The sequence below is a fragment of the Myotis lucifugus genome, unplaced genomic scaffold, assembly GCF_000147115.1.
Source record: "Myotis lucifugus unplaced genomic scaffold, Myoluc2.0 scaffold_1360, whole genome shotgun sequence".
Classification (NCBI taxonomy): domain Eukaryota; kingdom Metazoa; phylum Chordata; class Mammalia; order Chiroptera; family Vespertilionidae; genus Myotis; species Myotis lucifugus.
Genome location: NW_005872408.1, coordinates 1 through 27766, shown reverse-complemented (window position 1 = coordinate 27766; position 27766 = coordinate 1). Strand labels below are relative to the sequence as shown.

General features: G+C 59.6%; 2 protein-coding genes and 1 long non-coding RNA gene across 7 annotated transcripts; 1 reads left to right on the top strand and 2 right to left on the bottom strand.

The window, feature by feature from the left end:
* Positions 1–253: 253 nt before the first annotated feature.
* FBXL18 (F-box and leucine rich repeat protein 18) lies at positions 254–22637 on the bottom strand. Of its 5 annotated transcripts, XM_023748399.1 has the most exons (6): positions 22490–22523; positions 19016–19093; positions 18394–18609; positions 13667–15210; positions 7381–7599; positions 254–639 (listed from the first exon to the last, which is right to left on the bottom strand). In XM_023748399.1, the coding sequence occupies exons 1-6, from the start codon at positions 22505–22507 to the stop codon at positions 483–485; spliced, it is 2232 nt and encodes a 743-aa protein (XP_023604167.1). In that variant the 5' UTR covers positions 22508–22523; the 3' UTR covers positions 254–482. The 5 variants fall into 5 exon arrangements, with proteins under 5 accessions (XP_023604167.1, XP_023604169.1, XP_023604170.1 ...); XM_023748401.1 differs by lacking the exon at positions 19016–19093 and having other exon boundaries at positions 22490–22637; XM_023748402.1 differs by lacking the exons at positions 19016–19093; positions 22490–22523 and adding an exon at positions 19176–20855.
* A 113-nt stretch (positions 22638–22750) lies between these two features.
* On the top strand, positions 22751–23419 carry LOC106695467. The gene is made up of 2 exons (XR_002827479.1): positions 22751–23013; positions 23312–23419. It is a non-coding gene; the product is annotated as an uncharacterized LOC106695467 (long non-coding RNA).
* Positions 23420–25427: 2008 nt separating this feature from the next.
* Positions 25428–27693, bottom strand: LOC102425233 (actin, cytoplasmic 2). Its single transcript, XM_006107702.3, has 4 exons — positions 27426–27693; positions 26546–26984; positions 26281–26462; positions 25428–26159 (listed from the first exon to the last, which is right to left on the bottom strand). The coding sequence occupies exons 1-4, from the start codon at positions 27657–27659 to the stop codon at positions 26016–26018; spliced, it is 999 nt and encodes a 332-aa protein (XP_006107764.1). The 5' UTR covers positions 27660–27693; the 3' UTR covers positions 25428–26015.
* Between the last annotated feature and the right edge of the window lie 73 nt (positions 27694–27766).

Here is a 27766-nt window from a genome sequence, read left to right as displayed (position 1 = left end):
CCTTGCTGCCCCGCTCACAGGGCCTGAGGGAGAGCTCGCTGGGGTGGGCGTGGCCACCCAGCTCTGGGCCCCAGGCGCCCCCCACGGCAGGTGACCAGGAACCTGCGAGCAGAGGGACACTCTTGGGGGTTGAAGTGAGGGGAGCGCTGGGGACCTGGTCAGAGCCCCAAGAAATCAGGGCGCCGCATTCGTGTCTCAGGTGAAAAACGCCCCGGCCAGGCCTGAGTCGCTGGCCGCAGGCTCTTCCCGCCTGTGCTCACAGCCCAATCCACTGGCGAGTCCTCCCAGGAACGGGAGCCCGGGCTGGCGGGTGCGGGTGGCGGAGGCTGCCTTCCTCTGTGCCCGCCCCGGGGTCCCAGGTCTGCGGACAGGGGGCGAGCACCGTGGCGGCCCAGGCAGAGGCGGAGGCCACACGGCCGCCGAGCAGTCCCGCATCCTCGGCCACGAAAACCACAGGCCGCGGCGGGAGACTGGCTGTCCCTTCACCACCACAGGTTGGGCGGCTCCTCGGCCACTCGGCTCTTAAACAAGGTGATCTCGTCCAGGTGCACCATGGGGACGTCCCGGATGACGTCAGTCAGGCCCTCGTGCAGCAGGGGGAAGATGACGACGTTCAGCGCGGGCCGCTCGGCCTGGAAACTGAACCAGAAGCAAGGTGTGAGCAGGGCCGCGAGGCGCCTCGGGAGGCAGCCGCCGTGGGCCATGGGCTCCATGCATCCACCTGACTCTCCCACTCCCAGGTGATGCAGAGGTGGGCCTCGGCCCTTCCCACGGGGCTGGAGGAGAGGCCCGAGGGGCGGGGCAGGCAGAGGGAGCCTTGCCTGGGGGGAGGTGGTCACGCTGCCGTGCGGCACCCCCTGGGTCAGGCAGAGGAATGGAGGCCCAGAGGCCAGCCTGTGGGAAAGCCCCTGCTTTCCTGGGCAGAGGGAGGCGGGTGTCCCAGGAGGGGGAGTGACGCACCTGCAGGGGCTGGAGAGAGGGACGAGGGCCGAACCCCCACCCTGGAGGGGAACAAACTCCCAAGGCAGGTGAGGCAGCAAATCTTCCAGGACAGGAAACAAGGCAGCCGCTGGGAGCCAGCAGCCATCACTTGAACACGTGACAGCAGCTGTCACATCACTCCCTGCGCTGCACCCCGGGTCCCCTCCCTGCAGGGGACAGAGTCGAGCGTACCGTGTCCGAGGGGCCTTGGCAGGCTGGGCACTGTGCTAAATGCCAGCAGACACTCCGTGTTGCCCTCTGCGTGGCCGCGCAGTGAGAAGCGGGCTTGGGAAAGTGACGCCCAGGCCACAGGCCTCAGCCGGTCCAAGCAGAGTGCCCCCCGGCCCCGTCAGACGGGGACCAGCCACGTGCAACTGCCCAGAGACAAAACCAAGTGCCCCCTGGAGCTCAAGGAGAAGGGGGGATGCCGTGGACCCCCAGGAGTGAGAAAAGACACCCAGAACCTCAGGTCTCAGGCAGCAAGAGGCGGGACGAGCCACACAAAGGGAACCTGGGCATTTGCCCAACAAGCAAGGCCCCCACCGGCGCCTGCTCCACGGAAGGAGGAACCCGTCCCAGCCCCCGCAGGCCCCAGCACTGGGTTAACGACCGTGTAAAGTCGATGCCCGGAAAGACTCATAAAACTTGATGTTTGGGCAATAAAGACGCCGAGGAAGTGCCTCCCAGCCCTGCGCATGCTGTTCTGCTCGAGGCAGCGCTGTGTGGCCGTGAACCCACGGCACGTCCTTGCCTGCAGCCGCCGCGCCCCTGGCCACACTTGAAAGGGAATATGCTCCGAAGTGGGACCTGGTGCAAAGGCCCCTGCACACACACACACACACACACACACACACACACACACACACACACGGGTTGTGAGGAGCTGTCAGTGTGCTGAAGGGGATGGGATGGATTTCTCAGCAAAAGCCAGGAAGGCAGCGGCTGCAGCCCCTCCTCCAGGCCGGCGGCTCTGGGCCGCAGCTGCCCAGGTGGCCAGAGGCACTGGGGGACTGCGCAGAAGGGCGCTGGGTGGAGGTGCCACCCCCGGATGAAAGACACTTCCCTCCGAAGGCTATCCCTTCAGTTCGCACCCGGATGAGCCTGGCCTGGACCAGACCCAGCGAACGCCCAGGCCTCTTCCTGTCCCCACCCAGAGGCGGGCTTTGCAGAGTGAGGCCTAGTCAGTGACCAGACAGCAAGGAAGACGCAAATGCAGAGGAAGAAGTCGCTCACTTCCCAGTGCGGGGCTGGGGCTCCCCGGGAGGGAGGCACAGCTCTGGCCAGGCCGGGCGTGTGTGGGCCATGTGCTCTGCAGACTCTGCTATGTAACTCACGTACGTGTTCAATTGTGCTTTTGCGTGACTCAAATGTCGTCTGAGGTTTAAGTAAACAGGTTCCGTGAGATAAAACAAAACTCATTAGAAGCTGGGCTGGTGACTGCGTGGGGACTCGGGACCTGATCCCCATGGGGCTAATCGCATCTCTAACAGCCTCTGGCCTGGAGTCACCTGGGAGCTGACAGTGCCCCCCCCCCCCAGGCCTCCTGGCGCACCCCCAGGACCAGCCTCACCCTCGGCTGCTCTGGCCTGTGCCCCCAGGGCTGTCACTTAGGTACCAGAGGCAAAGCCTACAGACCCAGCACGAAGAGGCACAGGGTCTGCCCTCTGATTCTGAAACCAACACCCGGAGCTCGGCTGCCTGCTCCCACATGGGGCGAGGCATTAAGACGGGCAGAGGAGGGGCAAGAGGAGACCCGGGGAGGTCACCCAGGGGTCATGGTTGACCTGGCAGAAAGGCCGTCCCTCGGGAGAGCCTGAGAGAAGCGAAAGGGCTCTGCGCTGGCAGCTGGAAGGGTCCCTGCCGCAGGCAGCTCCTGCCCGAGGCCCGTCAGCACACGCGGCTACGCCGCCCTGAGCACCCAGGGGGCAGACAAGCTCCACCTGAAGAACACTTACTGGGTTTGTTTCTCTGCCTGGGAACTGGAAGCAAAATTAAAGTTGACAGCCTCTTCCCCCCAAATAAAGGTCTTATGGAAAAGCCAAAGTAACAGGAAATTTTATGCAAGGCATTCGCGCTGTAACAACGAGGCTCAAGAAGCTCTGAGGTGGACGGTGGCCAAGAATCCCACAGCCTGTCCCAGCTGGTTTGGCTCAGTGATTCGAACGTTGGCCCACAGACCAAAGGGTCACAAGTTCGGGTCCCAGTCAAGGGCATGTATCTCAGTTGCAGGCTCGATTCCCAGCCCAGGTAAGGGTGTGGGCAGCAACCAATTGGTGTCTCTCTCACATCAGTGTTTCTCTCCCTCCCTCTCTCTCTCCTTTCCTCCCTCTCACCTCCTCCCCCCCTTCCACTTGCTCTAAAAATCAATGGAAGCCCTGACCGGTTTGGCTCAGTGGATAGAGCGCCGGCCTGCGGACTGAAGGGTCCCGGGTTCGATTCCGGTCAAGGGCATGTACCTTGGTTGCGGGCACATCCCCAGTGGGGGATGTGCAGGAGGCAGCTGATCGATGTTTCTCTCTCATTGATGTTTCTAACTCTCTATTCCTCTCCCTTCCTCTCTGTAAAAAAAAATCAATAAAATATATTTTTAAAAAAAAAGAATCCCGCCGAAACCGGTTTGGCTCAGTGGATAGAGCGTCGGCCTGCGGACTGAGGGGTCCCGGGTTCGATTCCGGTCAAGGGCATGTACCTGGGTTGCGGGCACATCCCCAGTGGGAGATGTGCAGGAGGCAGCTGATCGATGTTTCTCTCTCATCGATGTTTCTAACTATCTCTCTCCCTTCCTCTCTGTAAAAAATCAATAAAATATATTTAAAAAAAAAAAAAAAAAGAATCCCACAGCCAGCCTTGAACTCCCAGAATGCAGCGCGATGCTGCCTGGGGAGGTGGCACCCTCCGTGCTGGAGGCAGGGAAGGGGTGAGAAAAAAGAAAGGCGTTGGGAGAAGTGACAGCCGTCCAGCCTCTCGCTTTTCCTGCTCTCGCTCCGCTTGGTGGCCGCAAGCCTGAAGCTCTGGTTCCCGTGAGCCAGGGCGCCACCTGCTGGCACTCGCAGGACAGCAGCGGGCACCTCCCTGCGCTGCAGCCAAGGCCTCAGGGCAGGGGGCAGGGGCCCAGGCCTGAAAGTGCAGGTGGGCCTGCAGGTCCCCTGCAGGATGGATGCCAAATGGCATTTAGAAAGGTCATCTGGAGCTTTACTGATTGACACAAAAAACCCATGACGTAGCGATAAATCAAAAAATGAGACGACGAAAACCGCATGAGAGCCCATCGAGGTCCGCAGGCTCCGGGGCCCTCCGCTTGGTGGAACCGCGGGAGCCTCCACTTAAAAATAGCTTGACGCACAGTCTACACCTTCAGAAATATTATCAACACAGAGTTTTACAGCCAAGGAGGGGGAACCTTCGCCAGGGTTTCTCCTGGGCAATTCAGCAGCAAACCGCCAAGACAACAGGCCCAGCGCAGCCGCCGGCCCGGGCCCAGGACCCTGCAGGCCCCGGCTGAGTGGGATTCTGAGAGCAGCTGGGGGACACAGAGCTGGAGGAGGAAGTGCCACCGTCCCGGCCACGCGGAAATGAGGGTGCCCACCCTCAGCCCTCCCCCGGGGGCGCGGGGGCATTTCCTCAGGAGCGGAGACAGCTCTGCTCCGCAGCTCCTCTCCAGGAAGCGCACTCGGCCTCCCGATTCTGGGTGCTCGCCGGATTCTGGGTGCTCGCCGAAGCCCGGCGCAGCTCCGGGGAGGCCGCCTGGGGGGAGACGCAGCCCCTGGGAGGACAGTTGTTTTGTTGCTGTTGTTGTTTAAATATATTTTTACTAGAGGCCGATGCACGGAATTCGTGGGAGAGTAGGCCCTCGCAGACCTGGTTGAAGCCGGTCTTTCTGCTGTTCGGTCTATTTGCATATTATGCTTTTATTATTATAGATTGATTTCAGAGGGCGGGGGGGAGATGGAAACGTCAATGATGAGAGAGAATCACTGATCGGCTGGCTCCTGCACGGCCCCCTACTGGGATTGAGCTGGCAACACGGACATGTGCTGTTGCCCGGAATCGAAGCCGGGATCCTTCAGTCCCCAGGCCGACACTCTGTCCCCTGAGCCAAACCAGCCAGGGCAGGACAGTTGTTTTTAAATCTGCCGCCTCTGCCCACAACCATCCCAGTAACCACTGCTACTACCTCTAAACAAAGGCAGAGACGTGAGAAATTCAAAGTTCCAAGTTCTCTGCACCAACTCACAGAAGCAGAAGCAAGACAGAGGCTCCGGAGCTGGGCGGGGGGTGGGGTGGGGTGGTGGCGTTTGAGGGGAGAGCCCAGCGTGGGAAGATGAGAAGGCTCTGTGATGGACGCACAGCAGTGGGAATGTGCTGATTACCACTGAGCTGGGCTCTTAAAACAGTTCAAATGCCACATTTCCTTACATACATTTTACCACAGTAAAAAAAAAAAAGGCTCGGCCGGCGTGGCTCAGGGGTTAAGCATTGACCAATGAACCAGGAGGTCACAGTTCGACTTCCAGACAGGGCACACGTCCGGACTGCGGGCTCCATCCCCAGTGGGGGACGTGGCGTGCAGGAGGCAGCTGGTCCATGGTTCTCTCTCATCACTGATGTTTCTATCTCTCTCTTCCTCTCTGAAGTCAAACAAAAATGTGTTTTAAAAAGAAGGCAGAGCTGTAAGAGGAAGAGCGCGACGGTATGGCCTGAGGAGCGGTGCCCGAGATACACTATGAAGTGGGAAAGCAAAGCGCACGGAGAAGCAAAGCAGGTCGGAGAAAGGGCTGCGTGCTCCTCTGTGCACAGCACGGACAGGAGGGTAGAGGAGGCTGCGAGGCTGCGACTTCTCCAAGCGCCCCTTTTATTTTTATTCTTATTTTTTTACCAAGCACCCCTTTTAGAGCTGACTCAGAAACACAGGAGACTTGGCACACCAAGAACACGCACACAGAAATAAACCCAGCAGGACGTGGGGGGACTGGAAGGCGGAGTGCTCCTGGGGAAGCAGGCCCGACCGCACGCAGGTGAGTGGCGGGACCACGAGGGAGGAGGCGGAGGTGAGGCACCACCTGGGAAAGCAGCGTTCTGACTGGATACCGTGAGGCTAAGACAGAGAGCGGCACAATGTTCCCCTCGGGTTTGTCTCTCACGATGCAGTGGGTTAGCGATCCCAAAACTGCCGCTCGCGTCCATGGACTGAATAACTCACAGACACTGTGGACGAAGCCAGGCTGCTGGCGCTGGAGGAGGAGTCACAGGAGGGGGGGCAGACTACGAGGGCGCTGTGACGCTGGGCTGGAAGCGGAGCTGTCCGTAGGAGCTCGTTTTCAATGTACACGCACAAGGGTGATACGGAAATAAGCACAGGCGTGTGGTACACGATCAACCTCCTACTCCGTCCCGGATACTCTGTCCCGGGGAGGAGCAATGAGCACACCTACGGCCCGCCTCTCGGTTCTACATGCCTCTCCCCACGCAGGACCAGGTTTCCTCCGAGATGGCCGATTCCAGGGCTGGGGCGGGGAGACACCAGAGGAAAACACCTGACCGTCTGTAGTGACAGAATAAGAAACGGGGAGCAGGGCCTTTCTCACAGCAGAGCTCTCCCGACCACACGCAGAAGGGACGAAGGAAGCAGACCACCACTGGGCGGACGCCAAGTGTTCCCTGTGTCAGACCTGCGGGCGCGAGAGCTGGTGGCGCCTGAGGAGAGACGGGCATCAGAGACTCCCCGTGTCTCCGCACAGGACGGTTCTTAATGAGAAAGGGAGCGACAGGGCTTCACAGCAGGGACACCCGGCAGCCCCGCCCTCACCAGGCAGCCAAGGCCAACCTGGCAGGACAGGCACGAGGACACCCTGTCCCTGAACTGCTAGAGAGGAGGACGCAGCATCACCGCTGTGCTTTTCTGGCCAACAAACATCAGACAAACCAAACGATGGGCGTTCCACCAGCGCCCTTCACAAGTGTCAAGGTCATGGAAGACAGGGTGGATGGAGGCGACAAGACCGCTGAGCTGAGGGGGCTCTGTGTGGAATCCTGGGACAGGACCAGTGGGGAAACCGAGGCAATGCTGAGACCAAGGGGGACGGGCTGAACGGCGTCGCCCGCCTGTTTGATGGCACCATGGGACACAGGAGGGAAGCTGGGAGGTGAGAACACGTTTGCCGGGGCCAAGGGAGAGCTCGCCCAGGGAGGAGGCCCTGCTGTGAATGGAAACCAGCCCCTGTTCCCGCCATCACTGCCCAGGGGTTCTAATTGCAGGAAGTGCTTGTGGGCGCTCACTCAGTGAAGCCTGAGGAAACAACAGCAACCAGGACTCTCCGGGACGGGTGCTGGGATGGCGCTACCGCCAGGCCTCCTGCACCCACAGCCCCCAGCCCCCCACCCCAGCCCGCGCCCACTCACCTCCGGAGGAGGGTCTGCTGCAGGCTCTTGCAGGTGGCCAGGGACTCCCCGGTGAACATGTGGCACACGACGACGTGCAGGCAGCGGGTCATGAAGGCCAGCACGGCCTCAGGCTGCAGGGTGCCGCTGCGGGACACCAGGCACAGGCGCTGCAGGGCCGAGCACTGGCTCAGTGCCTGGAAGAACTGCGCGTTGGCGCTGAAGTAGGGCTGCTCCAGCCTGTGGGGGAGAGGGCGTGTGAGTCGGCGGGAGGCCCGCGCAAGCTGCTTTGAGCGGGGCCTCCCAGTCTAGGCCCCCCAAGCACAGTAGGGACCCAGTCTCCCCAGCAAGCAGCAGACCCTGACACAGGCACAGGCCGGGGTGACACTTCTGGTCCCTCGATGTTCTGAGTGGCCAAGGCCGGCCAAGCAAGTCCAGCCAGCCACCCCCACCAAGGCCAGGCACCGTGCACAGCGCTCGCTGTAAAAACAGCCAGACCTGGGACCGTCTCTCTCTGGGCCACGGCCCTGCCCAAGACCGCCATCTGCACGCCACACGCGGAAGGCCTGCTTCTCAGCATCAGCTGAGGCCAGGCCGGTGCCGTCCGGGACACGCCAGAAAGGCAGCCTGCAGCTGGGCGCTCACTAGGAGAGGAGCTTCGGGATGAGCAGGAAATCCCCACCCCACCCCAGTCCAGGCCAAGTCCCCCGGTGGATGCGGAGAGCGACACAGTGAGAGTCTGACCCAACCAGGACGCAGGAAAGCTGGGGGGCGCAGTCAACAGGTGCCCCCCAGTCCCCAACCCAAACCCAGGCCTTGCCCTGCAGTCTCCATCGCCCTGACGCCCGGGACACTGGTCACAGGGTGAGGGAAGGGGTTTTAAGTCGGGTCCGTGAGAACAAGGGCAGACCCGGTCCCCGGACGCGCCTCCCACAGAAGCTCCTGCAGCGAGAACGTCTACCCGAGCCGCCGTCTGGGAGCCACCAGGCACGAGAATGCCAAGTGAGGCTGGGTCTGCGCTGTCATTAATGTAGAACTGCGGACACTGGTGTGGGGGACGCCCGTCCTCCTGGGGGTGCGCCTGTGAAAAGCCGGCGCCCCTCCTGCCCACACTCGGGGTGTGCAGGAGGGAGGCCCAGCAGGGCTGCGGGCACGGACAGCAGGGAGAGGACTCCGGGGATGAGTTTCATCCTGGAAAAACCGGGAATTCGGAGTCGGGAGCGGAGAGCAGCGCCACGGAGATGCCAACTCACGCAACAAAGGGTAAGGCGGTGACCTGGGCCCAGGGAGCCCAGAGCACGAGCAAGCGTCCTCACGACGGCTGTGAGTTTTCCTCAAGAGAAAGCCTAGACACACTATTTGGTTCTTTTAAACACAAATTTTGAAAAACCCCAAAGGTGAGCATCTCTACAGAACTGAGAGTGGGAACATGAAGGGGCCCACCTTCCAGAACCGGGACTGCCGGGCCAGTCACCTGCCGGGTGCCAGACGCAGCCAGCGGGAAGGCCAGCCTGCGCCTCGTCACTAGGTGGCGATGCAGGTCTGCGCCACCCGCCCAAGCCTCGGTTCCCACCTCCTGGGCTACACACCAAGCAGCAGAGCGAGGGAGCCGGCTGGGGACACGCACACTGTAAACTGTTCCCAACGAGCCAGCCACCTGCAGACTGTCCCGCCCTGAAGGCAGCACCTGCCACAGGTGCTCAGGGGCAGGATGGAGGGAGGTCCTGCCCACTCCAGCTGTTGGGGCGGGGCTGGCATAGCCAGACCGTCCCTGGGTGGGCTGACAGAGGAGGTCTGTGTTAGGGCAGAGGATGAGGACAAGGTACCCCCATGATTGGCCTTGCCTTGGGGGCCTGTGGCCCTTTTCCCAGCCATGCTCAACCTCCCAACCAGTAAGGCTCTGGCCTCCAACCCCTCTTGGAGGTGGTGAGATCCCCCTGAGGCTCTGTGGCAGACAGGGCTCAGGCCCTAGCCGGTTTGGCTCAGTGGATAGAGCGCCGGCCTGCAGACTGAAAGGTCCCAGGTTCGATTCCGGCCAAGGGCATGTACCTTGGTTGCGGGCACATCCCCAGTAGGAGGTGTGCAGGAGGCAGCTGATCGATGTTTCTAACTCTCTATCCCTCTCCCTTCCTCTCTGTGAAAAATCAATAAAATATATTTTTTTAAAAAAGGGCTCAGGTCTCCCGCCTCATCTGCCCAGCCAGCTCTCAGGCCCCCAGCACCCCCAGGCTCTGGCTCCAAAAGGCTCTCTCACTTCCGCCCAGACACTGCCCGGATTCCAGGTCATAGGCAGCATCGGGTGACTCAGGGTAACGCTCCCCCTCCTCCTAAAGGCAGGGCTCAATCAGTTCCAGGAAAGAGGGTGCCTTCTCTGTCCAACCTGTAGAGCTCACCGCCAAGGTGCGCCCGCACCCAGAGCCGTCCAGGCCCCAGCACAACGCCGGCCCCGCACCGCCTCCCCACAGGAGCAGCCCTGCTGCACGGAGGCAGCTCCCTGCCCGGGCCCGGCTGGCACAAAGCTCCAATTCATGGGCCTCACTGGTGGGGACAGCGGTGGCAGCGGCCTGGGATCCTGGGAGCTGCCACCACAGGAACGCCCGCTGGGAAGCGTAGGACCAGCCTGTGCTGAGCTGGAACACCACCTCCTTCCCTCCTTCCTGCCCTCCTGCCTGCACAGCGGCACCACCTGCTCCTCTCACTCAGCCTCCCACAGGCAGAGAGCCAGGGGAACAGGGCCACTTGGCGCGGTTAGGAAGAACCAGGGTTTGTTCTGAACAGGCAGTACCGCGATCGGACGTGGCTCTCAGCGGCCAGCGCACAGAGAGGCCATTATGAGCGGAGGTCAGGTTCTCAGGCGGCCTACAAAACCGTCCGCCCGAGCCCCGCGGCCTCCCAGCCACATAACTCACGCCGCGCGCACGCCCTGTTCCTGGGGAAGACCTGGGCCACAAGGACACATCCCAGGCCCCGAAGCCGCTCGCTGACCACGTGTGCTGCGTTACCCTGCTCCCTGCTCAGCGGTCCAGGAGGCAGGAAACGCTCCCAACTGCCCGCAGAGCAGCTGTGTCACCGGGCAAGTTCATTAACCCCCTCGGCCTCACTCTCCTCATCTGCAGAATGCGTCATAGCCCTGGCCGGGTGGCTCAGTCAGTTGAAGCATCGTCCTGACCGAAAGGTTGTGGGTTCGATCCCAAGCCAGGGCACACACCTAGGTTGCAGGTTCGATCCCCAGTTGGGGTGTGTATGGGAGGCAACCAATCGATGTTTCTTTCACATCGATGTTTCTCTCTAAAAATCAATCAAAGAAAAAAACATCTTTGCGTGAAAATTAACAAAATAAATTTTTTTAAAGGACCAATAATGTCCACCCCCCCGTGGGGCTGTTAAGCGGGGTCCATGCCTGTATGCACAGGAGAAGCACCAATTCCACCCACCAGCAGCTGCCGCTGCCATCTCTTCCCCAGCTTCTGGCACACCTGCCTCTCACCTGCCCCTCCCTCCCACGGCCCTGCTTGGTCGCCTGTGCGGATTCTCCTCCTCATTCTCCTCCTCCTGACAATTTTCTTCCCTTCAAGTCCTCTGACTTTTTAAACTATGTGAACGCGCCCTAGCTGGTTTGGCTCAGTGGATAGAGCGTCTGCCTGCGGACTGAAGGGTCCCAGGTTCGATTCTGGTCAGGGCACAGGGCTGGGTTGTGGGCTTGATCCCCAGAAGGGGGCGTGCAGGAGGCAGTCGATCAGTGATTCTATCATTGATGTTTCTATCTCTCTCTCCCTTTCCCTTCCTCTCTGACATCAATAAAAATATATATCTATTAAAAAAGTAAAATAAACTACGTGCACGCATCACTTTACTTTCACTGGTTTTTCTCGAAGTCTCCCTGATGATGACCACATGGTTTGACCGTAGTACAGTTAGAAAAGGAGTAAGGTTTATGGCTTGGCAATAAAGTAAAAAATAAAAAAGGCAAAAGCAACAGGCCCAGAGGCCAGGAACACTGGTTCGGAGCTCAGTACATTAGAACTCAGATGCTCACCGGGCCCCCAACGAAGGAACCTTCCACTCCTGATCACAAGGCTCCTGGGACTAACAGGGGAGCGACCGGCGTGCTTCATCTGCGAAGTGTATTCTAGATCCATTTGCAGCTTCAAGCTACACACGCCCTCTGACCACACTCAGGGCTCCCTTCGCAGGGCCAGCGATGGGACAGCCGAGGCGCAGGGAGGGGCCGGTGGGAGGAGGCGCTGAATAGAGATGAGCCAGCAAGGGAAGAGAGGGAGCTGGTTCCTGGTGGCTGCTGGGAGGGCTGGGCCAGAGGGCAGGCCGCACCCCTCAGAAGTTGGAAAGCCAGGCCTGTCCTGGAAGGGGCGGGGAAGGGGGCCGACTGCTGTGGCCAGAACCCCTTCTCCGCCCCTGGCAGGCAGGTGGCCCCACTCCAACCTGGCAGGAGGGCCCACCCCAGAGAAATTGCACAGAGGCCCCGAGTAGGGCCCTGGAATGGGACGGCAGGTCGCACGTTCTCAACATCGCATCCGTCGTCTCCCAGCAAGCTCTGAAGGTAGCTGGAGCCTCCCCAGGGCCCAGCACCAGGGCGAGCTCAGGGCTGCAGGGCACGCAGCTGGACGCTTAACACACCAGCCTCACCGTCTGCACTATGTCAACCTGCACTCAGCTTTCTGAGCCGCGGCTCCCAGAGCAGTGCAGCTGGTGCGCAGGCAGCAGGAATGACCGCCCCTCGTGGGCGTGGGCTCTCGGGTGCTCAGGCTGAGCACGAAGCTGCAAATCCACGGCCTGCTGATCCAGGAAAGGCCAGGCCCACGTGCCTGCTCTGCCCCCTGGACGGCCAGGTGCTGCCTGCTGGCGCGGAGGGAGCGGCGGGGGTGGGCGGCCGCAGCCTGCTGAGCTCTGGAAGCTCCAGAGCAAGTCTGGCTCCTTTCCTCTCAGGGGAAACCTCCTGAGGGGCGAGAGGAGGTCTGCAAAGGATACCCTTGTCTCCATTTTCTGTAACTCAGGGGCCAAGGTCAAGCTCTGGAGCTAGACTGACCCAGGTATACTGTCAACCTCAGCTCCTCCCTCGAGCCACTGCCCCATCAGTGAAATGGGCCGATGTGGGGAAGAAGTCAGCCAGTGCCTGCGAGCCCTCAGCAGAGTGAGCACTGACTACATGGGGACAACACACATGTCAGGGTCTCCTGCTACAGCCTGAGAGACCACCTAGCTGATCTGAGGCCCCCGCCACCTCCTCCCCACCCACAGCCCTCGGCAGCGGAGCCGGGGTGGCAGTGGAGCGGGGGTGGCAGCGGAGCCGGGGCAGCAGCGGAGCTGGTGTCTGCTGCCACCACATTCTGGGTAGTTTCTGGGAAATGATACCATTTTTCAAGATCAATTCTGTCCAGGTTTTCAAATATGTCTCAGGTAACAACGGCTTACCCCTTCAACGCTGGGCCCTCTCGAGAACACCCTTCAGTCCACAGCACGATCCAGTGGGATCCACGCGGTGCCATGCTAAGAGCCTGAGGTGGGTTCTCTGAGGCTGTGGTTCTACCTCCTCTCACCTTCACCACCGCGGCTCTGCTGCCACCCGGCTCCGCTGCCGAGGGCTGTGGGTGGGGAGGTGGCGGGGGTCTCAGATCAGCTAGGTGGTCTCTCAGAGGCTATAGCAGGAGGCCCTGACATGTGTGTTGTTGTCCCCATGTAGTCAGTGCTCACTTTGCTGAGGGCCAGAGCTGAGGGCTCACAGGCACTGGCTGACTTCCTCCCCACATCGTCCCATATCACTGACGAGGCAGGGTGGCAGAGGGAGGAGCCGAGATTGATCGGCCCTGCCATTCTGCCCTGGAGGGGACCACTGTCACCTCTCAGTAGTGGGCAGCCCCCCCTTCTGAGCCCACCTGTCTACCTCCCCCGCCTCGCCCCTGCAGTCCAGGTGGGATGCAGTGGGACCCTTCCAAACTGTGCTGGCTGAGCACGCACACAGCAGCGCCCACGGTGCACTCAGCCGCAAGCACGAGGACAAGGACGAGGACGAGGACGAGGGCGAGGCGGGAGCTCCAGCACCTCCGCCGCCTCACACCTGCCCCGCCCACGCACACAGCTTTCCCGCACCTCTCACCGCCCTGAGTCCCGTCCTGGCACACAGTACCTGCCCAAGCCCCCACCCAAGACTCAGCTCCTGGCGGGCAGGCATGCAGCTGGTTCATCTGGGCAGGCACACAGTAGGTACGCAATCGCTTGCCAATTCAAGGCCCTCTGCCACCCTCCAGGCCTCCAGAGGGCAGCCGAGGCTACGGAGGGCTGCGCCCCTCACCTGAGGTCCTTCAGCCGCTTGCAGTGCTTGAGCATGTCGGACAGGGCGGACATGTACACCACCTTCCCCATCATGCCCAGGTTGGCCAGCGAGAGGGACTGGAGCTGCTGGCACTGCAGGCCGATGCTGACCAGCCCGGAGCCCGTGAGAATGCTGGGCAGCTGGGCCAGCGTCAGGTGCCTCAGGAAGGCCAGTTGGCCGATGGCAGCCACCTCTGCGTCCCCCACGCTCTGCGCCCGGCTGCAAGGCGGGAGGGAGTTGCGGATGGCGGGCTCGTTGCGGGGCATGGCGGAGGAGAAGTTGGACCCAATCAGCTCGAGGCGCTCCAGGAAGGGCAGGCTCTTCAGCAGAGACCAGAACACGGAGGAAGGCTGGGGGCCCGCCTGCCCCGAGAAGGGGCTGGGACACGCCTGCACGCCGATGCGCACCTTCTTGCCGAAGCCGCAGGGCACAGCGTGCATGGCGGGCTGGGCGGGCTTGCGGTCGGCCCGTGGCGCCGAGTCGGCCACAGAGCAGACGGGAAGGGACAGGGAGCGCAGGTGGCACAGCCGGGCCAGCAGCTGGCACAGGTGCCGGCCTGGGCCCTCGGAGCTGTGGTGGTGGGCGGCCGACAGGTTGAGGTGGCGCAGGTTGCAGCAGGCCGCCACCAGCGTCTCCAGGATGCCGCTGTCGATGTCGTCCTCCGCCCGGCGCAGCAGGGAGTCGGGGGACAGGCAGTGGGCGCAGCCGCTGAGGTTCAGGCCGGCCAGGCTGCGCAGGTCCTTGCCCCCGTTGAGGATGTGCTGGATCAGGTGGCTGCCCGACAGCGTGCACCGGCTGAAGCTGAAGTAGAAGGGGTTGCTGAACTTCATGTGCTGGAGCAGGGCCGAGCCGTTGAGCCAGGACTTGGGCAGCTGCAGGGCGTCCAGCACAACGTTGCGGGCCATGGAGTCCAGGAGGTTCCTGGTGGCCCCGCTCTCGGCGAAGCTGCCCGGCACGGAGATGAGGAAGGCGTGCAGGTTCTCGGGGGTGCGGTCGCTGAGCACGGCCAGGTAGAGCCGCACCACCTCCTGGTTGATGTAGCCAGGCGCCAGGCGGGCGTAGAAGACACGCAGGTTCTGGTAGTGCGGCACGTTGCTCTGGCCCACAAAGAGCTGGCCCGACAGGATGGCGCCCTCGCGCGTGCGGTCCAGGATCTCGAAGTAGAGCAGCAGCTTCTCGAGGCTGGTGCAGCAGGGCACCACGCCGTACGAGGGCGTGAACAGCGTCTGCCTGAGCTCCCGCACGCGGCTCAGCGTGGCCTTGCACTCGCTGCTCAGCTGGCCGGCGTCGAAGCCGGGGCTCACGTCGATGGCCAGGGAGCGCAGGTGCTGCAGGGCTGACAGCATCTTGGAGAGGCGCAGGGAGGTGAGGTGGCAGCCCGACAGGTTCACCTTCACCAGGCTGCGGCAGCGGGCCACGTGCTCGATGGTGGAGCCCGACAGCCAGTAGCAGCCGGCCATGTTGAGCTGCTGGATCTCCCGGCCCATCTCCTTCAGGAGCTGCTTCACCTGGTCCTCGCGGGCCTGCAGGACAGGGCGGGCGGGGACGGGGAGAGGCTGAAGGCACCAGGTGTCTCCCTCACCTCACCGCTGAGGGCAGCCTCGCCCCCGGAACGTCAGGCATGGGAGGACCTGCAGAGGCCCTGCCCCCGGCTGAGAAGGGACACGCCGGGGAGCGCTGGTGCCCCTTTCCCCCCACACGCTCACCTTCAGCCAAATCAAGCCCCAGCTGGTGGGAATGGACATGGTGCAGCCCTTACCGCTGTGGGAACCTTTGGTGGTTCCGCAAAAAGCTTAACAGAGTCCCCATGGGCCACCCCCAAGTCCCAGTCAGTCCCACTCCCGGATGCACATCCATGGGACTGGACACTGCGACTCAGGCAGGTACTTTCACACCCACGTTCACAGCAGCGTGACCCACGATGGCCAAAAGGGGAAGCACCCACGTGCCCATCCCCGGATGAAGGATGAACAAAACGGGTCCGTCTATACAACGGAATAGCATTCAGCCACAGAAAGGAATGAAGTTCTGCTACAACATGATGAACCTGGGGACATTATGCTCAGTGAAAGAGCCAGTCACAAAGGACCCCATACCTAGGGGTCTACCTACATGAAACATCTGAAGAGCCAAAATGACAAACAGAAAGTAGGACAGGGGTCACCAGAGGCTGGGGAAGGGGGGCAGTTATTGCCAACAGCTCCCCAGTTCCCGCTTGGGGCGAGGAGAGGTTTGGAAAGGCTGCACAGCACCGCGCATTGCTCAGCTCCACGGAATGTGCGCGTAAGCGGGTGAGGCAGTACACTGTGTTATGTGGCGCTCTTCCTCGCACAGTGGAACCACGCCCTGGAAGCTGGCCCTGCGGTGGCTTTCCTTCCATCACATGCATTTTCACACCCTAGAAGTCCGGCCCGCCTGCTCGGATGAGTCGCAACATGTCCAGACGGGCCCAGCGGCCAATCAGCGACAGATGGACATGCGTCTGTTGCAAGCAAGGCCTTGGGACAACACTGCACCGGGCACCCGTGTGTGTCACCCTCAGGCATCTGACCGCTTCTCTGAGGTCAGCATCCCACGTGGAACCTTGCAGGTGGAGGACATGCACGTTAAACCTGCAGACACGCTGAGGGGCACGGCCCCCTGCAGGAAGCGCCCTCTTGGGCAGGAAGCCGGACCTGAATCCGAGCAGGAGTCCACGCAGCCTCCCCGCCCCACAGGGAGGCCCCGCCTGCTCTGCACAAAGAGCCACAGCCCTGGAGCGGCTCCTTCGAGCTTTCAGGCGCCACTCCCTCCCCAGTAAACAGCGAGGAGCCTTCCCCAGTCTCCTGTGATTTGAGCTACGGTCAAGGCCTCAGTTTATTTTTATCTTTAAGATCGGTTATCAACTGATTTTCAACAAAGGCTGCAAGGCCATGCATGAGGATAGGCTAACCACATGCCAAAAAGTGAGCCTCAACCCCTACCTCACACCGCAGAGAAGGATGAACACAACATGGACCACAGGCTTACCCGTGAGAGCTAAAGCGACCATGAGACTTCCATCGGACAACACAGGAGAGGGCTGGGACAACTGGGCGCCACATGCATGAGCATGAGCCATGGCCATCTCACACCAAACACAAAAACAGCTCCAAATGGATTAAAGACTTGAATGTAAAACCTGAAACCATACAAGTCCTAGAAGAAAACATAGGCTGTAAGTGCCTTGACAGCATCTTGGCGATGATTTTTTGAATCTGACACCAAAAGCAACAAAAGCAAAAATAAACCAGCGGGACTACATCCAGCCAAAAAGCTCCTGCACAGCAAAGCCCGCAACAGAATGAGAGACAACCCACCGAGAGGGAGAGAATATCTGCAAATCATATGTATAAGAATTAATATCTAAAACATATAAGAAACTCATGGCAAATAAAACAAACAATCCAGGTAAAAAATGGGCAGAGAATATGAATAGACATTTTCCCCGAGAAGATATACAATGGCCGGGCTGGTGTGGCTCAATGGTTGGGTGTTGAGCTATAAACCAGGAGGTCACGGTTTGATTCCCAGTGAGGGCATATCCCTGGGTTGTGGGCTGGATCCCCACTGTGGGGCGTGCAGGAGGCAACGGACCAATGATTCTCGCTCATCATTGATGTATCCATCCCTCTCTCCCTCTCCCTTCCTATCTGAAATCAATAAAAACATATTTTTTTAATATATCTTATTGATTTTCCACAGAGAGGAAGGGAGAGGGACAGAGAGTCAGAAACATCAATGACAGAGAAACATCGATCAGCTGCCTCCTGCACACCCCCCACTGGGATGTGCCCGCAGCCAAGGTACATGCTCTTGACCGGAATCGAACCTGGGACCCTTCAGTCCGCAGGCCAACGCTCTATCCACTGAGCCAAACCGGTCAGGGCAAACATATATATTTTTTAAAGATGATGACAACAAAGGAGAGAATCTCGTGACCTCAGGTTACACAAAGATTTCTTCAACAGACTATAACAGGCATGAATTAAAAAATTCAACAAATTGGATTTCACCAAAATTAAAAACGTACACTCTCCAAATGTCACTGTTAAGAAAATGAAGTGGCAAGCCACAAACTATGAGAGAAAATATTCGTAATATGTGTATCGGACAAAGGATTTGTATCCAGAATATATACAGACTCTTGTAACTCACAAAGAGAAAGAGAGACAACGATAAATGGGCAACAGCCTTGCACAGTCATTCCGGAAAGACATACAAATGGCCCACACAGCTGATGTGCAAGTGCAAAGCACAAGATCACGTCCCATCCTAGAATGGCTAAAACTGAAAACACAGACAACACCAAGTGCTGACGAGCATGAGGCGCAACCACACGGCGGGTCCCCCGCTGGTGGGTGTCCATGGTGCTCCCTGCACCCCTCAGAGCCGATGTGTGACTTCACAGGAAAGTTCCCACCGATCCTGAGAGTCAGCTGCAACGTGAGGCTTCCTCCCAGCCAAGGCCGCCCACAGCAATGCCCCGACACCGCGCCCTCCTCCCCGGCGCACACTCTGCTCCTTTAGGCCCCAGCTTTTGTCACATAAGCATCTTGGAGGCTGTCCCGTGAGAACTCTGACGCCTGCCTCCTGTCATGAGCTGCAGGTGCCCCTCCTCAGATGGGCGTTTTGGTTGTTCCCCATCTCCTGCCCCCAAGAGCCAGCACCCCGCACCCGCGCCTCACCTCGTAGTCCTTCTCCAGCAGCACCGTGTGGGTGAGGCTCTTGTCCAGGCACAGCTCGGCTAGCTTCCGGCATGTGTGCCGCACGTTCACCACCAAGTCTGTGCTGGGAACGTGGCTCAGGATGTGCAGCAGGATCTCGTCGGAGAAGCCCAGCAGGTGGGCACTGCCCGCCATTGCAGCGGCCGCGGGGGTCGAGTCGCCATCACTGGAGAGGTCCTGCAAATAAGAGGCACCAAATCCCCATGGCATCCCGTTGGGCAACCCTCAGCCCAGCCTCCCAGCCAGGGAGAGAAGCCAAGAGAAGCCCGCCCTGTCCGTGGGAAAGAAGGTGCTTTTACCAGAAACCTAACTGCAGAGCAAGAACCCACGACAGCCCAGCCAGCGTGGCTCCGTGGTTGAGCATCAACCTATGAACCAGGAGGTCACGGTTCGATTCCCGGTCAGAGCACATGCCTGGGTTGCAGGCTTGATCCCCAGTAGGGTGTGTGCAGGAGGCAGCCGATCCATGATTCTCTCTCATCATTGATGTTTCTCTCTCTCTCTCCCTCTCCCTTCCTCTCTGAAATCAATAAAAATATATTTAAAAAGAAAAGAAACAACTGGAGGAATAGTGGGTCTTCACCTCACAGGGCTGCTGTGAGGGTAAACGAGTCAATGCATACAATCCGCAGAGCCGTGTGGATGGTAACTCTTTGCAGCTCTATCATTAAGGCAAATAAAACGAGAGGGACAGCCATGGAGAATGAGACTCTAAGTCCGCACAAACAAGAAACAGCACTGACCAGACTGGCAATATTATTCCATGTTCAGATTAGTGATAAATCACAGGGACTGGTTTATCTGCATCTCGTGCATCTGGTTAGAAGCGTGGTGGTGCGTCCAACCAGCTGTGCACACGCTTCCTTGCACTTCCGTGATCTGCACGGCTCTCCTCCCGAAGGGGCCTTCCTTCCGTCCCACTGCCAATGCCTTTTGATGTGCACAACCAAGGGGGGGCTCGACCGAGGTCAGTCCTCACGAAGTCCCCAAATCAAGGCCAAAGGAAGTCGGATGCTCTAACAGGAGCCCACGGGGGAAGGAATCCGTGCCTCCCAACACCTGCCCAAACAGACGCTCCTGCCTCCAAAACGTCTGAGGGGCGCCTCTCTGCCCACTCCCAGGAGAGTACCCAGAATTCTCTCCGCTGCCTTTTCCAGCGAGTCTCCCTACAGCCCCTCCTCCAGCTGCCTTTTCTGCACATGTTTTCGTGGATGGAAGCGCTGAGGCTTGGAAAGCCCTGCTGCTGCCATGGCAACTGTGAAGTCTGCGGAGGAAGAACCTGTCTGCAGCCCATGACAGGCATCATGGGGTCCCACCCTGTCCGAGGAGCCCTACCCCCCCCCCAAGGCCCCAGCGGGCCAGGAAGGGGTTCAAGGAACACACCCCATCTGCTCCACAGCTCGGCTTTCCCGCGCCCCTTCCTCATAGGGCAGCAGTCAGACGGGACTGTTCTGTCCCCCTGACTGCCCTCACTCCCGGCTCCCTTCCCCCACGGCTACATGGGCAGGAGGCAGCCACCAGACCCAAGTCCACGGCTATCCTGGGTTGCTGTATTCTGGGTCCAATGTTTTGGACCACAGTGAGTTTCCTTAGAAATTTCCCAGACCGAACCACCTGTTAAAAATCAGGTTCCCACCCCCACTAGCTCTAGGGACTCCATCTCCAGGGACAGTCCTGAGCAGGGACAGTCCTGAGCAGGCAAGCTTGGCAAACAGGCCTCGGGCACCGAGCGGGTTACCCCTCCTGACCCCCCACCTGCAGATTTACCAAAGGAAGAATGTCAGCGGAGAGTGACAAGACATAGGGCAAAGCACTGCACAGAACACCAAATCATACGATTTCCAGTTACACTACTAATTCTAAACTTTCTTAAAACCACCTAGAAATTACATTTTTAAAAAAAAAGCCAGGAACTAAGTCCGGCCCCTCCGTCCAGTCTCAGCACATCCCCGGGATGACTGTTTCCACGTGCTGTGCCCTGATGCGGGCAGCAAGTCATTTCATTCCCCGGGACTCAGAACTTCAGCTCAAATGCCCCCTCCCACTCCTGGCTTCACCAGATACCCTCCTCCCCCCAGACCCTAGTCGTCAGATGAACTCTAATGGTCTGCTTGCTCACCTATCTCCTCACGAGGCAGGAATGCATCGTTTTTTAACACCCAAGAGAAAGAGGCCCTGAACCAGGCAAGTTAAGGAACCACCTGCCTCAGAATCATTTGAAGCAGAACTCTACTCCTCCGTACCTGTGGGGGGACCCTGGGGATCCGAGCTCTAGAACCAGCAGTGACTTTCAAAGTCAGAACAGCCCACTCTGGAATCAGATAGTGAGGACGGTTGCACAACTTCGTGAATATATTTTTTAAAACCACTGAATTGTAGCCCTACCCACTTGGCTCAGGGGACAGAGCGTCAGTCTGCAGACCCAAAGGTCCTGGGTTCGTTTCCGGTCAAGGGCACGTACCTCAGTTGCAGGGTCCTCCCCAGTCCAGGCCCTGGTCGGGGCGCTTGCAGGAGGCAACCAGCAACCAATCAAAGTGTTTCTCTCACATCGATGTTTCTCTCTGTCTTTCCCTCGCTCTTCCACTCTCTCTAAAAATCAATGGAAAAATATCCTTGGGTGAGGATTAAAATAATAAAATAAAATCACTGAATTGTACACTTTAAAGGTGTGCGTTCTGCCCAGCTGGTGTGGCTCATGGTTGAGCGTGGACCCATGAACCAAGAGGCCGCCTGCTCAAGTCCCACTCAGGGCACAGGCTGGCAGTGCAGCCTTGATCCCCAGCGGGGGGCGTGTGGAGGCAGCCAACTGATGTTTCTCTCTCATCAATGATGTTTCTCTCTCTCTCTAAAATCAAAGACATATTTTTAACTGTGAATTTTATAGTATGTGAACTATATCTCTATAAATAAATAAAAAATTAGACCATCTGAGAGAGGGGGACCTTGATCTCCACATCCAGGGTGGAACGAGACTCCTCTCAACCCAAGACACGCCCACAAGGCAACAAGAGGTGTCGCCGGCCAGGTTCCCAAAATGTGCCTCAAGGAACAGGGGGGCCTCTGCTCCAGGAACCCCCTAAGACCAAGGTACCAGACACGAGGCACCTCCCACCCCACCCCCCATCCAACCTCCGCCTCAAACACACACAATGCACCAGCATCATTAGCATAGCCAGGCGCCCCCGGGCTCCTCCTCAGGAAGCTGCCATGCTCCTGCCCTCCCAGCCCCCACCCGCCTGCAGGTGGGCCCCACGCCCTCCCCCTCAATCTAGGAGCCCCGGGACCTCCTGAGCCAAACTCACTGCCAAGTTGGAGGAGCTGTGAGCTACTCCCAACCATCTCCCCCACAACGTACTCAAGCCCATCCGCTCCAGTTCCCCAGCCCCAGGGGCGCCCCTAAGCAGGAAGAAGACAAGCAGGGGTACCCATAAAGGTAGTGGGGGGTAACGAAGGGGAAGACACTGGTCAGAGGAGACAGCTTGCAATACTTTACAGGGAGCCGGTGGGATTCTCCATTGGACTCAGATTTGTGGAGCGTTGGGGAAGGAATTCGGGGTGACTCCTAAGTCCCCCCAGATGAAATGGCTTTTCCTTTACTACCCCCCCACACCCTCCCCCCGCCCCCCCACACACACATCACACAACAAGCAGGCTCAGACTGTGCATTCAGAGACAGAGGATGGGCTGCGGGGCGGTTGGGGAGGGAGGGCCTCTTGGAGGCCTGGACACGGGGCGGAGAGGCGGGAAGAACTCGGGGGATGGGCCTGCCGGGCTGGGAAGGGCGAGGAAACCCGCACGAGGAGAGAGCTGCTGCCTTGGTGGATCGGGGCGAAGGCCTGGGGGGCGGGATGGGCAAGGCCGGGGTCGGGACGGAGGAGAAGGGGCGAGGCCGAGTTCAGGGTCGGGACAGGAAGGACCAAGCCCGACCGACGCCAGGGTCGGGGCGGAAAGGACCGGCCGGGACCGGGGCCGGGGTCGGGACGGAAAGGACGGAGCGGAAGAGGGGCGGGAGGGGGCCGCAGTCGGGAGGGGACACCGACGGGCGAGGCCGCCGTACCTCTCCGGAGCTGGCCATGTCGAGGGGGCCCGAGCCGCGCCCGCCGCAGCCGCAGCCGCAGCCGCAGGGCCTCCCGCCTGGGCGACCAGGGACGCTCAAAGCCGGCGCGTCCGCGGCTCCACAGAGACCCCGGCCGGGGGGCGGGGCCTCGCTCACTTCCGGCGCCCTGGACACGCACTTCCGGTCGCCCGTCGGCTCGCCCCGCGCGGCCGCCATGTTGGGTGCGGCGCCGCGACGAGGCCCCACTAAGGCGCGGGACGGATCTGGGAAGACCCCCAAGGGGCCCCCCTTGCTCGGTGGCCTCCTCTCTTAGCTTTAGTGAGTTTAAATGTCCACGCGTGGCCAGGGGCGCCCCGAGGGGCGGTGCCGCCGGGGAGAAGCCCGGGGGGCAGGGCCAGTCCTCCAGTTGCCGCCGCGCTCCCGCCCCGAGCTGTGCAGCTGCGCCGAGGACCAGCTGCGTGATGAGTGCGTGGAGGCGGCCACCAGCCCCAGGGCTTCCCGAGTGACTCCAGGCCGGAACATGGGTTCGAATCCCGACCCTTGGGCGCTGCCTTCGCCTCCAAGCCCTTTCCCCGCAGGCGCCTGCCCGCAGTGTCAGGAGGAAGGGGAGCCCCAGGGCCCTGCCCCTGCGCTGACCTGGACCCCCTGCTCCGAGGCGCGCTGAGTGCAGCTGTCCGGGCGGGGCTGCCCACTAAGGGGGTGCGCCTCGGGCAGCCAGAGCTGCCTCGCGGGGGAGCCAGCCCCCCAGAAAGGGAGCGGTCCCCGTCCCGGGCCGGGAAGCTGCGGGGGAGTTAGAAGGAAAGCCCACCTTCTATCAAACAGAACTTGCGTGTGTCTGGACCCTCGACCCGTCCGGGGAGGCGATGGAGCGAGCAGGCGGCGACCGGACTACCGAGGTGTTAGGGTGAATAAACTCCCGCTTTCTCCCTTCCCTTTGTGTCACCTGGGGTCAGCCTCCAGCCTCTCTCAGCCTCGACTTCCCACCTGAGAATGTGCGCGAAGCGGCAGGCGGGAGGCGGGAGGCCATGTGCATCCTCTCACTGAGCCTGGCCTGGCCGGGTGGTGCTGGGCCTTTGCTCCGGGCCAGACCGCTGACAGCATCGGATGGTCAGCCCGCTGCCGCCTGGGGGGAAAGGAGCAGCGCCTAGAGGACTCGCCAGGTCAGATGTGTCTCAGCTGCACTTCCGGAGGTTTTCAAAGGAGAAGATTGATGGAGCTCCTGCTTGCAACTCCCCCTCCACTTGTTCCACCGGTCCGGTTTCTCAGGTGTGCACGCAGACCGCATCTGGCCCCAACCACCCTCCCCTTCCTCCCCGAGGGTGACGGCTGTGTCTCGTCCCTAGGCATCTGTCCCGTCAGTCCAGGCGTCTGTCCCGTCAGTCCAGGCGTCTGTCCGAGACAAGCATGCCCAAACTTCCACCTGCTCAAATCGATGTCTCTCTCAAATGAATTTTTAAAAAACTTACTTGTAGCCGAAAAAACTTACTTGTAGCCGAAACCGGTTTGGCTCAGTGGATAGAGCGTCGGCCTGCGGACTGGAAGGTCCCAGGTTCGATTCCGGTCAAGGGCATGTACCTGGGTTGCGGGCACATCCCCAGTAGGAGATGTGCAGGAGGCGGCTGATCGATGTTTCTCTCTCATCGATGTTTCTGACTCTCTATCTCTCTCCCTTCCTCTCTGTAAAAAATCAATAAAATATATTTAAAAAAAAACTTACTTGTAGCTCCCAGAGCTCAGGCTTGTACTATCAACTGATTGGCCCAAAAGAGCTAGAACTGGCCCAGGAGGGACTTCCTGTCACAGACCCTGCTCCTGGGGCCTCTGAGACTTTTGGGGTTGGGGGAGCCACAGAAGCATCCTGGGCACTGCTGCCACGTCTGGACCAGCGGCTACAGCCCATGGGGCTGCTGTGGTGTTTTGGGGCCTAGACTAGGAAAACCTAGTGAGCCCAGGGGACCCCGGGCTCCTGTTCGGTTTTGGAAGCCATCAGGAGGTCTTAGAACCGTCTCCTCCTCACCAGGGGGAAATGACTGTCCGGATGGGCCAATCTCCACTCTTCCTCTGGAAGAGGACCCAAGGCCACAGTGCCCCTCCAAGGAGGGGAGCACACCCTCAGCCTCAAACCTGGATTGATAGGGATCCAGCTGTGCCTCAGGAGGAATGGGGCAAGATCCCTGGCGGCGGGGGGGCTCACCCTCTTTCTCTGCTGGTACCAGCAGCAGTTGCTGGCAGGGGAAGGGCAGGCCAGGCTTGTTTTCTTCAAGAGCAGTGACTTGACTTAGAGCCCTGCAAAGCCCCTTGCTGACCTGCAGACAGGAGAAAGGCCCCCTCCAGGATCCCGGCCGCTTCCTCCCCTGCAGGGTCCCAGGAGGACTAGGCTGGGATTGCACTTGCCCATGCATAGGAAGGCATCCACCCCACAAGGTAGAATCCTGACACCCCAAGCCATCTCCAACCTTCACCCGTACCCCAGCCCTGGTCACGGTGCTGCCCTGCAGACCCCTAGATAAATCCCCTCTTCAGCTGTCTTGGTCACTCCAGATGAGGCCACAGGTTTGTAACCCTGTTCTCAACCTGAGACCCACAGAGGGTGTGGCCTAGCAGCCACCACTGCCCCTCCCAAGAGGACACCAAGGTCAGAGACCTCCTCAGAGGAGGCACAAAGGTACCCACCCAACCCTGAGCCAAGTCCCTGGAACTGAGCCCCTCTTGAAACCCACCTGCACCTCAGAAACCAGCTGGGGACCAGGCCAGGGATTTCCTTTCTAAGTCTAGAAGCCAGGATCCTGAACTCCTTCCTCCTAAGAGCCCCCCAACCCAGATGGGTCCAGGCCTGGGTTAGAGCACCTCTCCTTCCCCCCTTAGCAGTAGAGATGGCCTGGCCCCCACCCTCCTCCCAACCGCACCCATTTCCCCAAAATTCATCCACGCCACAAAGTTCCTTTAAGGTGTGCACTTTATTGAACTGGTCTCGTCAGTGTACAGGTAAGCCCTGCTTGGCCGCCTCCACACCTCAACCCACTCCCTGGGGGACCAAAAGCCTTCATACATCAAGTTGGGGACAAAAAGGGGGGCCACGATGGCTGGCCATTCAAAATAAAACAAAAAGAACAGGTATTAAGGCGAAGATTAAAAAATTTGGATTACATAATTTACACAAAAGCAATGCAATCACCCTCCCCGTGTGGACTCGGGCGAGGACTGGCCCTCCTTAGGGATTAGTGGGCGGCCTTGGGGCAGGCAAGGGACTTCCTGTAACAATGCATCTCGTATTTGGAATGACTATTAAAAAAAGAACAATGTACAATCAAAGTCCTCGGCCACATTGTAGAACTTTGGGGATGCTCGCTTCAACAGACTGCTGTCACCTTCACCGTTCCAGTTTTTAAATCCTGAGTCAAGCGCCAAAAAAAAAGATCAAAAAAACAAAAACAAAAAAAAAACAAAGCCATGCCAATCTCATCTCGTTTTCTGCGCAAGTTAGATTTTGTCAAGAAAGGGTGTAACCAACTAAGTAACAGTCCGCCTAGAAGCATTTGCGGTGGACGATGGAGGGGCCGGACTCGTCGTACTCCTGCTTGCTGATCCACATCTGCTGGAAGGTGGACAGCGAGGCCAGGATGGAGCCGCCGATCCACACAGAGTACTTGCGCTCAGGGGGCGCGATGATCTGGGGAGACAAGGGGACAGTTAGCCTAAGGACCCTGCTGGCGACCACAGGGGCCCAGCCCACCAAGGCCAGACTGTGACACTCCCCCGGACCAGGCCAGCTTAGCTGGGCGGACACTCACCTTGATCTTCATCGTGCTGGGAGCCAAAGCAGTGATCTCCTTCTGCATCCTGTCGGCGATGCCTGGGTACATGGTGGTTCCACCAGACAGCACCGTGTTGGCGTACAGGTCCTTACGGATGTCGACGTCACACTTCATGATGGAGTTAAAGGTAGTTTCATGGATGCCACAGGATTCCATGCCTGAAGGGAACGAAGGCCGGACTTAGCTTCCAGTGCTGCCACAAGGGTGGCCTTTGTGCGGGACAGGCAGAGGCCTTACTCACCCAGGAAGGAGGGCTGGAAGAGGGCCTCGGGGCAGCGGAAGCGCTCGTTGCCGATGGTGATGACCTGCCCGTCGGGCAGCTCGTAGCTCTTCTCCAGGGAGGAGCTGGAGGCTGCGGTGGCCATCTCCTGCTCGAAGTCCAGGGCGACGTAGCACAGTTTCTCCTTGATGTCACGCACGATTTCTCGCTCGGCTGTGGTGGTGAAGCTGTAGCCACGCTCGGTGAGGATCTTCATGAGGTAGTCTGTCAGGTCCCGGCCAGCCAGGTCCAGACGCAGGATGGCGTGGGGGAGGGCGTAGCCCTCGTAGATGGGCACCGTGTGGGTGACCCCGTCTCCGGAGTCCATCACGATGCCAGTGGTACGGCCAGAGGCGTACAGGGACAGCACGGCCTGGATGGCCACGTACATGGCGGGGGTGTTGAAGGTCTCGAACATGATCTGTAGGGAGAAAAGGGTCATGTCACACTGGGGAAGACACCGGGCACAGTCAGGCCAGACCAGAAACATGCAGAGAGTGCAAGGAACACAGGTTAAGTGTGCTAGGGACCCCAGAATGGGGATTCACTTCAGACCTACTGTGCACCTACTGAATACACACTCCCAAGGCCACTTCACATCCGCCTCATTGGCTTTGTCACACGAGCCAGTGTTAGTACCTACACCCACAGACTTTACACTTAAAAAACCTAGTCAGAGAAGCAAACACCAGAAAGATTCCATCTGGAGAAAAGCAAATAGAACCTGCAGAATTCCAAAGGAGACTCAGGTCAGAGAAGAAAGTCCTAGGAGAATGGCAGAGAAAGAACCAGTGAGAAAGGGCGTGGCAGAGGGGACAGGAAAGGATGGGGAGCTGCGCAGGGAAGGCCAAGGGCCACCAACCTGGGTCATCTTCTCACGGTTGGCCTTAGGGTTCAGAGGGGCCTCGGTGAGCAGGACAGGGTGCTCCTCAGGGGCCACACGCAGCTCGTTGTAGAAAGTGTGATGCCAGATCTTCTCCATGTCGTCCCAGTTGGTGACGATGCCGTGCTCGATGGGGTACTTCAGGGTCAGGATGCCTCTCTTGCTCTGGGCCTCATCACCCACGTAGGAGTCCTTCTGGCCCATGCCCACCATCACACCCTGCGGAAGGAGCAGCGAGGTGCCCTCAGTGTGGGCCAGATCCCAGCGACCCCCACCCAGAAACCTAAAGGACTCTCGCGGAGGAGCTCCACCCACCCTCC

What these genes read in the sequence shown, in the direction of transcription:
- FBXL18 (XM_023748399.1), bottom strand. An exon ending in CCTCACAGCAGCCCTGTGAG is followed by an intron (nt 18,610 to 19,015) that starts GTGAAGACCCAC and finishes TCTTATTTGCAG; the next exon opens with GACCTCTCCAGTGATGGCGA. An exon ending in TGCTGGAGAAGGACTACGAG is followed by an intron (nt 15,211 to 18,393) that starts GTGAGGCGCGGG and finishes CCTGTCCTGCAG; the next exon opens with GCCCGCGAGGACCAGGTGAA.
- LOC102425233 (XM_006107702.3), bottom strand. Translation starts at nt 27,659, where the DNA reads ATGGTGGGCATGGGCCAGAAGGACTCCTACGTGGGTGATGAGGCCCAG. An exon ending in ACCGTGAGAAGATGACCCAG is followed by an intron (nt 26,985 to 27,425) that starts GTTGGTGGCCCT and finishes TTCTCCCTACAG; the next exon opens with ATCATGTTCGAGACCTTCAA. An exon ending in CCAGCACGATGAAGATCAAG is followed by an intron (nt 26,160 to 26,280) that starts GTGAGTGTCCGC and finishes TTGTCTCCCCAG; the next exon opens with ATCATCGCGCCCCCTGAGCG.